Below are 12,558 nucleotides of genomic sequence, written 5' to 3'. Positions count from 1 at the left end.
ACACTATCAACCCCTTTGTGTTGAACTAAAACAAAAATTTTGAGCCAGGCCCTGGCAAATTTTTATGATGAGTGGGCAAAAATTCCCACAGATACACTCCAACAGCAACAACTGTTGGTATTTAACCCCTTAATGACAGCCAATACGTCTTTTAACTGACCTGAGATATAAGAGAATAACCTCCCCATACAGGTGACAATCCCACAGGTGTCAGCTGTCCTCTATAGCTGACAACTTGCTGTATCAGCCACGATCAGTGTTTGCACCTTCCAAATCTGTTTAACCCCTTAGATGCTGCTGTCAATAGTGACTACATCATTATAAATGGTTAACAGAGTGTGGGGGCTTCCTCTTTATCCCAATTGGTCCCCTCAGATCATGATTTTGTGGTCCTGATGTTTGCCATGGCACTTCACGACCAAATAGTGGCCTTAGAGTATGTCGACTGTAGTAATCTGTTTAGAAGTTAGAGGCATTTAGGTGGTAAAAATACACTTTTTCATTTCTGTCATGCCACTTTGCATTAATTCCTAAAAAGCACCTGAAGGGTTAATAAACTACCTGACAGCCATTTTCAATATGTCAGGGGGTGCTGTTTTTAAAATGGTATAACTTTTGGGGGTTTCCCAATATATGGGACTCCTAAAGGCACTTCAAATATGGATAAGTCCTAAAAAAATAAATTTTGTAAATTTCCTTGAAAAAATGAAAAATTGCTGCTACATTTTTAAACCTCCTAAAATACTAACAAAATAAAATAACATTTTACAAATGGTGCTGATGTAAAGCAGACATGAGGGAAATGTTATTTATTAATATTTTGCTGTTGTATGACTATCTGGATTAACGGGATAATCATTCAAAGTTGGAAAATTGCTAATTTTTTAACATTTTTCTCAAATTTCTGATATTTTTTATAAATAAACAAAACATATCAACCTAAATTTACCATTATCGTAAAGTATAATGTGTCCCGAAAAAAACAACTCAAAATCACAGGAATTTGTTCAAGCATTCCAAAGTTATTACTACATAAAGTGACACTGGTCAGATTTCAAAAATTTGTCTCCGTCACTAAGGAAAGTCGGTCCCTGGCAGGTTCTTACAGCCTGCTGCCCTTGAATGACGGGTCTCTCTCTGCGTGAGACCTGTCAGTCATTGGCGGTGGGCAGGGAAAAGCTGCTGGGGACTGGCTTTTTAGACTAGGGAATGCACGGACTGATGTTTCTTTTTTGAGTACTCCGTCATGTGATATGCTAAAAAGGAAATATGAAAATGAGAATCGAAGACTAATCTCATTTGAATTGCATATGTCAACATTGACTGAATACTATAAGGTTCACAGGATACCTCGTGGACTACGGCCCCACTTACGGCCTACATTGATGGCAGATAATACAACATTCTGTGCCAAATTTGAATCTATTACGAATAAGTTCTGTTTTGATCTTATGCTCTTGAACATTGAATTTTTGAGCAAGGAAATAGAGACTTTGAGAAAAAGTATCATGGACTTGGAACAACAATTGGGTAAACAGCTGACAGCACAGGAGATGTGTACATTTAAGTCCCGATTGAATGAGAATCTTGCTAAATTCCGTAAGCACAATGAAAGCAAGAAAAGAACAAAATGGTTTCGTGATACTGAAGATTATAAAAGTGGCCGTGTATTTTCATGGCAGATGGGACCACAGTCTTCTTTTTCTAATTATAAAAGGAATAATAAAAAATTTCAGCCACGCAGGCCCAAGAAGATACAAGATAATAGACAACAATTTGGATTTACCACTGGTGATTCTGATTCGACTGATGACTCTAATATGGGGGCCTCGGAGTCTGCTCATTTTTTAGTGAAGGACACAACCATAGCCACCACTGGAAAAAGAGGTGTCGGAGAGGTGGCAGAAAACGTAAAAGGAATAAGACCACAGGAACAAAGGACAACCCGCAATGCCATGATGAAATTGAAGAATATGGAGGAGAAAAGGGGAGTCAACATTTGAATGAAAAGACTCTGGTGGTAAATATTTCATCCTATGTATTATCAGAAATTGAATTGAGAGTTTTGGAGAAGGGATTGTCCTTTTGTCCCACGAACTTGCCAGATTGGTTTGAGCTAGAGACTGACTTGTTTTCTTTTTTTAGGAGGTGTCGTTTAACTACATTTTTTTCAGGTAAACAACGGGGACCACCTGGACCTACTGTTAATGCTGATGGTTTTTCACTTGATGGTTTGGATTTGTTCAATAAAAGTAATTTTCAACCCCCTACCACGAATCATGTTGTTGAGACCTACATCCAGTTGGTCGAGAAGGACTTTGAACAACTTAAAAAAACTTATAAGAACCGTGATCGTCACAATTTGACTGTGGACGAGAAAAAAGTTTTGGATGACCTTTCTAAAAATACTCTGATTACTATAAAGGCCGCTGATAAAGGTGGGGCGGTGGTTGTAATGGACACTAGTAAATATAGGGCTGAAATATTACGCCAATTGGCAGATGTTAACGTATACTGTAAATAGCCCAATGATCCTACTGTGTGTTTTCAAAAGGAACTTCAGCTTCTAGTCAAAGAGGCCTTGAATGATGGCTTGATTGACTTGAAGCTGTCCGAGTATTTGTTGGTTGATTGTCCTGTTAAACCCTTGATATATGTACTGCCAAAAATACACAAAGACTATTTTAATCCTCCAGGATGCCCAATTGTGTCAGGTAGGGGCTCTATGTTTAATAAAGTGGCCATTTTTCTTGATAAGGTATTGTCTAAATTTGCCAATTCTGCACGATCATATATCAGGGATACGAATGATTTTCTAGACAAAATTGAGAATATAAATGTGACAGTTGACACAATTCTGGTGTCTGTTGACGTTGTCTCCTTATACACTTCAATTGAACATGCTAAAGGCTTGGCAGCCGTTGATGTGGTGCTATCGGGCTTAGACATGGGTGGGGGCTGTGCACGTCTGGTCCTCATGCTGCTTGAATTCATTCTCCGGAATAATTACTTTCTTTTTGGAGATGAGTTCTACCAGCAGTTGAGGGGTACTGCCATGGGGTCCAATGTGGCCCCCATTTATGCTAATATCTATATGGCGTTACTTGAGGAACAGTACGTGTACAGTTCCAGATATTGGTCCCATGTCCGGGCCTGGTGGCGCTACATCGACGACGTCTTTGTGATATGGGAGGGACATTTACAGGAGCTTCTTGAATTTCATTGTGAGCTTAATAACATCTTCCCTGAGTTAGGATTTACAGTGACACATTCATATGATCAAGTTCAAATTTTGGACACATTGGTCTATAAAGATGGATCTTCATTAAAGATGGATCTTTTTGTCAAGAGCATAGACAGAAATAGTCTGTTGCAGTTCAATAGCCATCATCCCAGAAATATGGTTGAGTCCCTACCCTGGAGTCAGATGTTGAGGGTTCACAGAATTGTGACAGATGAGTCACTCCTTGACTCCAGGCTAGATGTGATGTTCAAGAAATTTGTGGATAGAGGTTATCCTGACAGCACAGTTACAACACATAGGAAGAAAGTTAAGGAGATCTGTAGGACAGATACAAGAAAACAAATTAATAAGAGTAAAGACATGCGAATTCCATTCGTGTCCACGTTCAATACAGCTAGTCGCCAAATGAACAATATCCTGGTTAAACACTGGGGTTTATTAAAACAAGGTCTTCCTGGAGTAGATGGGTTTACTCAACCCCTGATTTTTTTATTTAGGAGGTGTCATAACATAAAAGATAAGCTTGTTAGGTCTGACATCAGCCCTGAATGGACGACTGTACAAAGGACATTGGCGCCACCCAGGATGGGAAATTTTCCCTGCCTGGGGTGTGCCTGCTGTGGCAATTTAATTAAAGGTGATTTCTTCTATCACCCCCATACGGGGAAGAAAATCTATATCAGGGGGAGGTACACTTGTACCTCCAGCTTTGTTATATATTTGTTAGTGTGCCCATGTGGTTTGACCTACGTAGGTGAGACCACCATGGAGGTCAAGGCACGAATTGGTAAGCACAAAAGTACCATCAGGACCAAATTGGTGGAATTGCCGGTGCCTAAGGATTTTGTGGAGAGTGGTCACTCGGTTAGTCAGTTGAGGTTTAGGGTAATTGACAGTGTACCCCCCTTGAGGAGAGGAGGTGATAGGGTGAGATTGTTGAAACAGAAAGAACTAAAGTGGATCTCTAGACTTAAGGCCACGTCACACACAGCGACGCTGCAGCGATACAGACAACGATGCTGATCGCTGCAGCGTCGCTGTTTTGTCGCTGTGTGGTCGCTGGGGAGCTGTCACACAGACCACTCTCTCCAGCGACCAACGATCAGGGGAACGACTTCGGCATCGTTGAAACTGTCTTCAACGAGGCCGAAGTCCCCCTGCAGCACCCGGGTAACCAGGGTAAACATCGGGTTACTAAGCGCAGGGCCGCGCTTAGTAACCCGATGTTTACCCTGGTTACCAAAAAAAACAAACAGTACATACTCACCATCTGATGTCCGTCAGGTCCCTTGCCGTCTGCTTCCTGCTCTGACTGAGTGCCGCCGTACAGTGAGAGCAGAGCGCAGCGGTGACGTCACCGCTGTGCTGTACTTTCATTTTCACTTTGCGGCGCTCAGTCAGTGTGGGAAGCAGACGGCAAGGGACCTGACGGACATCACATGGTGAGTATGTACTGTTTATTTTTTTTTACATTTACGCTGGTAACCAGGGTAAACATCGGATTACTAAGCGCGGCCCTGCGCTTAGTAACCTGATGTTTACCCTGGTTACCAGTGAAGACATCGCTGGATCGGTGTCACACACACCGATTCAGCGATGTCAGCGGGACCTCAACGATCAAAAAACGGCCCAGGCCGTTCCGACACGACCAGCGATCTCACAGCAGGGGCCTGGTCGCTGGTACGTGTCACACATAGCGAGATCGCTACTGAGGTCGCTGTTGCGTCACAAAACTTGTGACTCAGCAGCGATCTCGCTAGCGATCTCGCTATGTGAGACGGGGCCTTTAGTTCCCTTTATCCGGGAGGTTTGAATATTGAATATAAATATACGTGCGGTATCTAGTCAGTGTAGTTTGTTTTTAATAATTGGTTGTTTTAATTGGTGTTTTGTATGGATAGTTTTCCTATGGTTTATTATTGCGGGGTCTGAATATAGACTATCTACATTGTTATTCTAATAAGACAGCCTTGGCCACTTTAAGCAAAATGTGCCTGTCCTCGTCATCGTCAAATCACAAATGCTAAGCAGCTTGAGGCTGGGTAAGTACCAGCATGGGAGACTGGCTGGGAATCACCGATATGATGGCTTGGGTGCCTTTTACTAGAAAAAAAGAAAAAAACAGGTGGTTGTCCGTGTAGCGTGTATAATGCGTATAACGATAAATTGGTCCCCTTCCTTTCAAGAAACCATGGATATGGTGTATAAGTGTTAGGCAAGTAGGGGGTATAGTTTTTTGAATGGCAAGTTTTTTTAGCCTCTTGTTATGTGCATACGCCCAGTTAGAATAATGGTTCTCCTGTGGTCATTGTGGAAGTTAATATCGTTGTGATGTATTGGCGTGATATTTTATTTTCCGAGGTGGAGTAGAATTACGATCCTGGATATGAAAATTTATATAAATCACATGCCATGATTATGCAACTTTGTCCTCCTACAGTGTGGGAGCTGGCACCATGTTTGTGTGTGGGCGTGTCTTACGGCTCTCCTGGGCGTGTCCAATGGGCGCTGCTCATGTGGAGCTGGGTGTCATGCGTATTCGCATACCGGAGTTGGCACTGCATGTTGGAGAGAGGCCGAATCTCTGCTGGATATGACAGGTAAGCGAGGCCCCGATCAGGTGATGTGGAGTTTACTTTGGATTGTTTCTACTGCGTCGGCCTGAGATTCTGGCACGATAGCCAATGGCAGTCACTGTATCAGACTGTGCTGGTGATAGTGCTGTGATTTGCTGATATATTTAGTGCTCTGATTGGGTTAAACTGGACATGTGACCACTTTTTGTTGGTAGGCAATGGCAGTCCTTGTAGTAAACCATGCTGGAGGTAGCGCTGTGATTTGTTGATATATTTAGAGCTCTGATTGGGTTAAACTGGACATGTGACCACCCTTTGTTGGTAACCAATGGCAGCCCTTCTATCAGACCATGCTGGGGATAGTGCTGTGATTTACTGATATATCTGGAGCTCTGATTGGGTTAAACTGGACATGTGACCATTCTTTTGGTAGCCAATGGCAGTCCTGGTATTAGATCATGCTAGAGATAACACTGTGATTTGCTGACTCTTTTAGAGCTGTGATTGGTTTAAACTGGACATGTGACCACTCTTTGTTAGGTTACATCTTATTGGTAGTGAATTAGTGACCAAAGCACCTTTTGATGTAACGATTGGTTTAGATACAACAGCATGTTTCTGTTTATTTACGTTTGCTGTACTCCATGTGCTAGTAGTGACATCTATGGCGTTTTTATTAGGAATATCTCCATATAAATAAGAATTGACACATTTATTTAGGTAGATGTGATGTATTAATGTGTGTTTTTATATATTGTTCACTTTATTATATATTTGTATGTAAATTATATGGGCGGTTTCTTGTAAAGAGATTGGTGGGATTTACAACCATTCCCTATTTAAGGCCGCCATTTTTAATGCTTGAAAAAGACCTTTCATGGTTGAAACGTTGCACTTGGCACAATAAAAGAAGTGTTTTTTCACCTGGATTGGATGCTGTCCTTCATCACTTTTTTGGCTTTTTAGACTAGTCACCTGTGTGGCTTAGTCCTTGGTGGCATTTAAAGTTTGCTTTTGTCTGAAATTCCAAAGTGTTTCAGAGTCAATCACACATCCAGAGCCTGATACATGCAGCTCGTAGATCGGGCAGCAAGTATTAATTACCAGGATGGCATTTAAAAAAAAGAAAAAAGCAAAGGCTGATTTTCTTCCCTATATAGTTGGCAAAAAGCTATGCTAATCACCCTGACAAAGACACTCTTTTGGCTTCTGTTGGGTAAGAGAGCTCTAAGGACTATTTTAATGTATATGCCAGGAACTTTTAATACTCAATAATAATAAATTTAGGGTTGTTTGGTTGAAAATTTCCTTAAAGAGGATGTCAATTACTTGACTAACCCTTTCTCAATTTGAATATTTACCACAGTTAAAATAAAAATTCTTATACTCATCTTCTATGGTGGCGCTGGTCCAGCGGTGTTGGCACTCACATTCCTAGTGCTCACAAGAGGTTTTTATGCCACGTGAATCTGTGCCTTATCAGCACTGGCGTCACTGCCCCCGCTTTTGGATGTATAAGCAACAAACAGGAAGTGAATGGCCAGCTGCAGCTCTGACTTCCTGTTGATTACTTAAATGCCCGAAAGCGGGGACAGTGATGCCAGTGCTGATTGGGCACTGGCTTCACATGACATAACATCTCATGAGCACTGGGAATGCGAGTGCGGACACCGCTGGAATGGCGCCGGTACCGGAGGTGACTATAAGTGTTTTTATTTTAATTGGGACAAACTTTCAGATTGAGAAGGGGTTGTACTGGTTGGTGACAACCACTTTAAAAGTGTTGATAATGATATAAATGGAACAAATACCTAATTGCATGATATGTGTCAGTTATAGCATATGTATTCACATTTCTCTACTAATTATCCAATATGTTCATAACAAAATGCTGTAGTAAAAGTCATTCAGTGGTCATGTGTGCATGTAGTGTGGGTATGTGTTCATGCAGGGCGCTTAGTATAGAATGTGCGTGTGTGGGGGTGTGGTATAGTATGTGTGGGGGTGGTATAGTGTGTGAGGTGGTATAGTATGTGTGGGGGTAGTATAGTGTGTGAGGGGTGGTATAATATGTGTGGGGGTGGTATAGTGTGTGAGGGGTGGTATAGTATGTGTGGGGGTGGTATAGTGTGTGAGGGGTGGTATAGTATGTGTGGGGGTGGTATAGTGTGTGTAGGGTGGTATAGTATGTGTGTGTGGGGGTGTGGCATAGTATGTGTGGGGGTAGTATAGTGTGTGAGGGGTGGTATAGTATGTGTGTGTGGGGGTGGTATAGTGTGTGAGAGGTGGTATAGTATGTGTGTGTGGGGGTGTGGCATAGTATGTGTGGGGGTGGTATAGTGTGTGTAGGGTGGTATAGTATGTGTGTGTGGGGGTGTGGCATAGTATGTGTGGGGGTAGTATAGTGTGTGAGGGGTGGTATAGTATGTGTGTGTGGGGGTGGTATAGTGTGTGAGAGGTGGTATAGTATGTGTGTGTGGGGGTGTGGCATAGTATGTGTGGGGGTGGTATAGTGTGTGAGGGGTGGTATAGTATGTGTGGGGGTGGTATAGTGTGTGAGGGGTGGTATAGTATGTGTGGGGGTGGTATAGTGTGTGAGGGGTGGTATAGTATGTGTGTGTGTAGTAATATAGTGTGTGGGGGGTATATTGTTTGGGGGGTGGTATAGTGTGTGTGAGTGGGTAATATAGTGTTTGGGGGTGGTATATTGTTTATGTACGTGTGAGGGGAGAGTAATATAGTATGTGTGTGGGAGAGTAATATAGTACATGTGTGTGTGTCAATATAGTGTGTGTGGGAGGTGGTATGGTGTGAGTGTGGGGGTAATATAGTGTGCGGGGGAGGTGGTATGGTGTGAATGTGGGGGTAATATAGTGTGTGGGGGGTTGGTATAGTGTGTGTGTGTGTGTGTGTGTATTTCACTGCCATGTTGCTAAGTTTTCATGCCTTTTTAACTAACCAAGGTGAAATACTGTTTCACGGCAATAATAATTGTGATATTTTGAAATCAAGCAAGAAAAAAATAAATTCCACAAACACGTTTACTATATGCAGATAACATACACAAATTCTGGAATACCTTCAAAAGCCAGTGATTACATAAGTGACAACATACAATATTTTATGATGTAATCTCCCAGAAGATGTTTTCATTAACTGGTTATTTTATTAGCGATTACACTGGTCGGCTTCCTGCAGCCGCATTACAGGATTCCTGGCAGGGAAAGCGTTGTGGCAACAAGTGGTTCTCTTCTGAGCGGAGTTTACAATGGAAACAAAAGCATAGATCGAACTTGAAAACATTTGATAAATATTTGCCAGGAAAATGCTGCTATGTCGTTGTGATTATCACACATTGCTGCACTATGCCAGTGTTTTGGAGCGCATGTAGTGAGCACATAGAAGGGCTCCAGCTGCCATTATTGCTGCTTAGCATTATGGATGATGTCTGTTATGGCCTCTGGCACTGCTACATCTCGTTTAGAGATAACATTTCATTTGTAGGTCTATTTTATCTTTCACCTGTCACATAAAGGCAGCAGAGGCATGAAGTACATTGAGCGCATCAAGCTCAAAGAGGTTTATACCCCAGTCATCCTGTGAGCTTCCGAGGCAGCTTGAGAGGAATATCAGAGGCATATAATGCTAAGTTGTCATAACACAATTCTGCATTCTTCTAAAGACAGTGATCTACTCCTATTAGTGGCTGCAAAACACAGAGCACCAAACCTCATTATGGAAGAGCATGAAAGAGCTGGCATATTCCAAACAGGCCAGATCTAAGGACAACCAAATTACCCCGAACATTAAACTATGCAGGCTCCTAGCCATCCACTTACTATCTGTGCTTGATGTTGTTTATGCAGTCAACTATATGCTTTTGCATGTTGTGACTAATTATTTTTTTAATGAAAATCTTTACATAAAGTAGCCAATGTCTATGGGCTCTGCAAGCAATCACACAGCATGGGGGGTAGCAGGCAGCTGTGCCTGAGTAGTCAGGGTGCCACCTCTACAAGAGCATAATGAGACCTAAGAAATCAGAACAAGTAGCAATTTAAATAGAGATTTGACAGTGGATGCCAACACCCTAATTAATCCAACATGAAAAGCTCAGTGGCTGCAATGCAGGTGAAAGCGCAGGCTGCTGGAATCAAACTACAGCTTATTCTAAAGAGTGTGTAATCCAAGAGCGCCTGCCTATCAAAGCGAACACATGGCAATTATGTGTTTACCTAATGACAAGAATGACAGAGAATACTTATATCAACAGTTCTAACTAATAGGTAGGAGCAGAAGACATCATTGTTGTCTGACCTATAAATATTTAGTATGCATGTGTGTATGTGTGGGGGTGTATATATATATATATATATATATATATATATATATATATATATATATATATATATATATAGCGACAGTCTGGCAGCAATGAGGTCCAGGGTTCATATTCCATCAAGGACAACATCTGCAATGAGCATGTGTCTTCTTCCCGTGTTTGACATACTGATAGGGAATTTAGATTGTGATGATTATGTCTGTAATATGATGGCACTATATAAGTTGGCATAATAAATAAGTAATACATAATAATAAGCCTACAATCTGCAGTAATCACCGCTGGACCAAACCACTGCACAACGAGCTCTACCCTCGCCTACGGTATCCTCACCCACCCCTTGTAGACGGTGAGCTCTCGCGGGCAGGGTCCTCTCTCCTCCTGTACCATTGTGACTTGTATTGTACTGTACTTGTTTTTATTCTGCATACCCCTCCTCACATGTAAAGCACCATAGAATAAATGGCGCTATAATAATAAATAATAATAAATGCATATGTATGTGTGCGTTTGTATATATATATATATATATATATATATATATATATATATATATATATTATTATATTATTATTATATATATATATATATATATGTTTGAACTGCTATATATATTTTATACACAACTATACTTACAATTCAGTCTGTAACTTGTCGCTATAAATAGTGGCATTGGTTCTAATTCTTAAGTTATAACATGCAATGCATCTATCTGACTGTTCAAACACACACACATAGGTGGATGGATGGATGGATAGATAGAAAGATAGATATGAGACAGCTAGATAGATATGGGATAGATAGATGCATTGCATGCTATAACTTAAAACCAATGCTACTAAAGTTTTAAAGTGACAGCCAGTGGACACTATGACTTGTTAGTGACACATTGTTGCAGACACATAAACTTGATCTTACAGAAGGTGTTCAGTATTTGGGCACTACACATCGATCTCACAGGCAGAAGTTATTTAATAGGGATACATACAAGCTGTTTGACAGCAGGTGACTATAGCACACAAGCACCTGATAACCAAAGCTCTTTATAAGAAAACTTCCCAAACTTCACCAGACATGACCTCACCAAGCCAGGACCATTATTTCCAGTGCCCTAATACTATTATGAGATAAGGAATTTTTCCATTCTGATTTTCTCTAGTTTCTGGCTTCTCACAGAAGCCTCCAGTCTGCTTCTGGCTGCACTTATATAAGGAGATGACCGCAGAAGCCCTAGATAGCCTATGCCTACATACATGAGCATACAGAGAGCTGAGCATTACTCAGAAGCGATCTGCTGCAGAGCATAATAAATGATGATGAAAAGTTCTTACCTATGGTGAAGCTGAAGCCATCAATGCTGAAAGTGGCACTTCTGCATTTTTTAAATCCCTCTTTCCTGCTGCTGGGCTCAGTCATTGTCCCCACTCAGTATTAGTTGTTCTTCCTTTTGTAGGTGCAGAGTGCTGGCTATCAGCAGTCCTGCCTGTATATCTGCCTGTGGCAGCACTTACACCCCACTTCACACATCTCCTAATGCAGAGACAGCAATGACTGTGAGAAAAGCACCCAGCACTATCTCCTCCCACAGTCTGTCACTGCTTGCTACTGACTCCAACAAGTGCTGAGGGACACAGTGACCTATAGTGATCCACTAAAGAGCCCAGAGTGGGCATGCAGGGCGCCTATTATTGTGTCTGCTCCACTTCTGGGGATTTTAGCGGTACTGTTGTTTCAAGCAAAGTTATAGTGGAATGTGATATTACAGTTGATGGGTCAACAGCATCTATGATTTATCTGCTGGTTGTCATAGGGGCATGAATTAGAGGAAAGATAATGATAACTCCAAGCATACAATAAAAAGTTTACTGTAAAACAGCAGAGAACAGAAGTCTCTAACCTGAAGGAAAACCATTGAGGCAACCTCTTGTCTTGAAGTAAAGAGGGAGACAGCGGAAAACAAAGAGGAAGAAGCAAAAAGCTTTAAAAGACTTAATATACAGTCATGGCCAAAAGTTTTGCCACCGTTGAGATTATCCCAGAAAATTATTGCAGTTATTGCAATCACATACTCTTTGTTACACACGTTTATTTCCTTTGTGTGTATTTGAACAATATAAAACAGAGAGAAAAAGGCAAATTGGACAAAATTTCACACACAACCCTAAAAGTGGGCCGGACAAAATTGTTAGCTCCCTCAACTTAATTTTTGGTTGCACACCCTTTGGAATACATAACTGCAATTAATCGCTTCCTATAACCATCAACAAGCTTCTTACACCTCTCAGCTGGAATTTTGGACCACTCTACTTTTGCAAACCGCTCCAGGTCTCTCATATTTGAAGGGTGCCTTCTCCCAACAAAAAATTTAAGATCTCACCACAGGTGTTCAATGGGAT

General features: G+C 41.4%; 1 protein-coding gene across 2 annotated transcripts in view; it reads right to left on the bottom strand.

Moving 5' to 3' along the window:
- The window catches only part of PDE1C (phosphodiesterase 1C), a 1,454,702-nt gene extending 1,442,999 nt beyond the window's left edge, over positions 1-11,703 (bottom strand). The window contains exon 1 of one of the 2 annotated variants that reach the window (XM_077269307.1): positions 11,494-11,703. In XM_077269307.1, coding sequence (XP_077125422.1) covers positions 11,494-11,578 — 85 coding nt within the window. In that variant the 5' untranslated portion in view covers positions 11,579-11,703. The remainder of the gene's footprint in view (positions 1-11,493) is intronic. The other variant, XM_077269309.1, reaches the window with a different exon arrangement.
- Between the last annotated feature and the right edge of the window lie 855 nt (positions 11,704-12,558).

Source organism: Ranitomeya variabilis, chromosome 6, assembly GCF_051348905.1.
Source record: "Ranitomeya variabilis isolate aRanVar5 chromosome 6, aRanVar5.hap1, whole genome shotgun sequence".
Lineage (NCBI taxonomy): Eukaryota > Metazoa > Chordata > Amphibia > Anura > Dendrobatidae > Ranitomeya > Ranitomeya variabilis.
The sequence above is the reverse complement of the archived record's forward strand: the minus strand, read 5'-3'. Positions and strand labels throughout refer to the sequence as shown.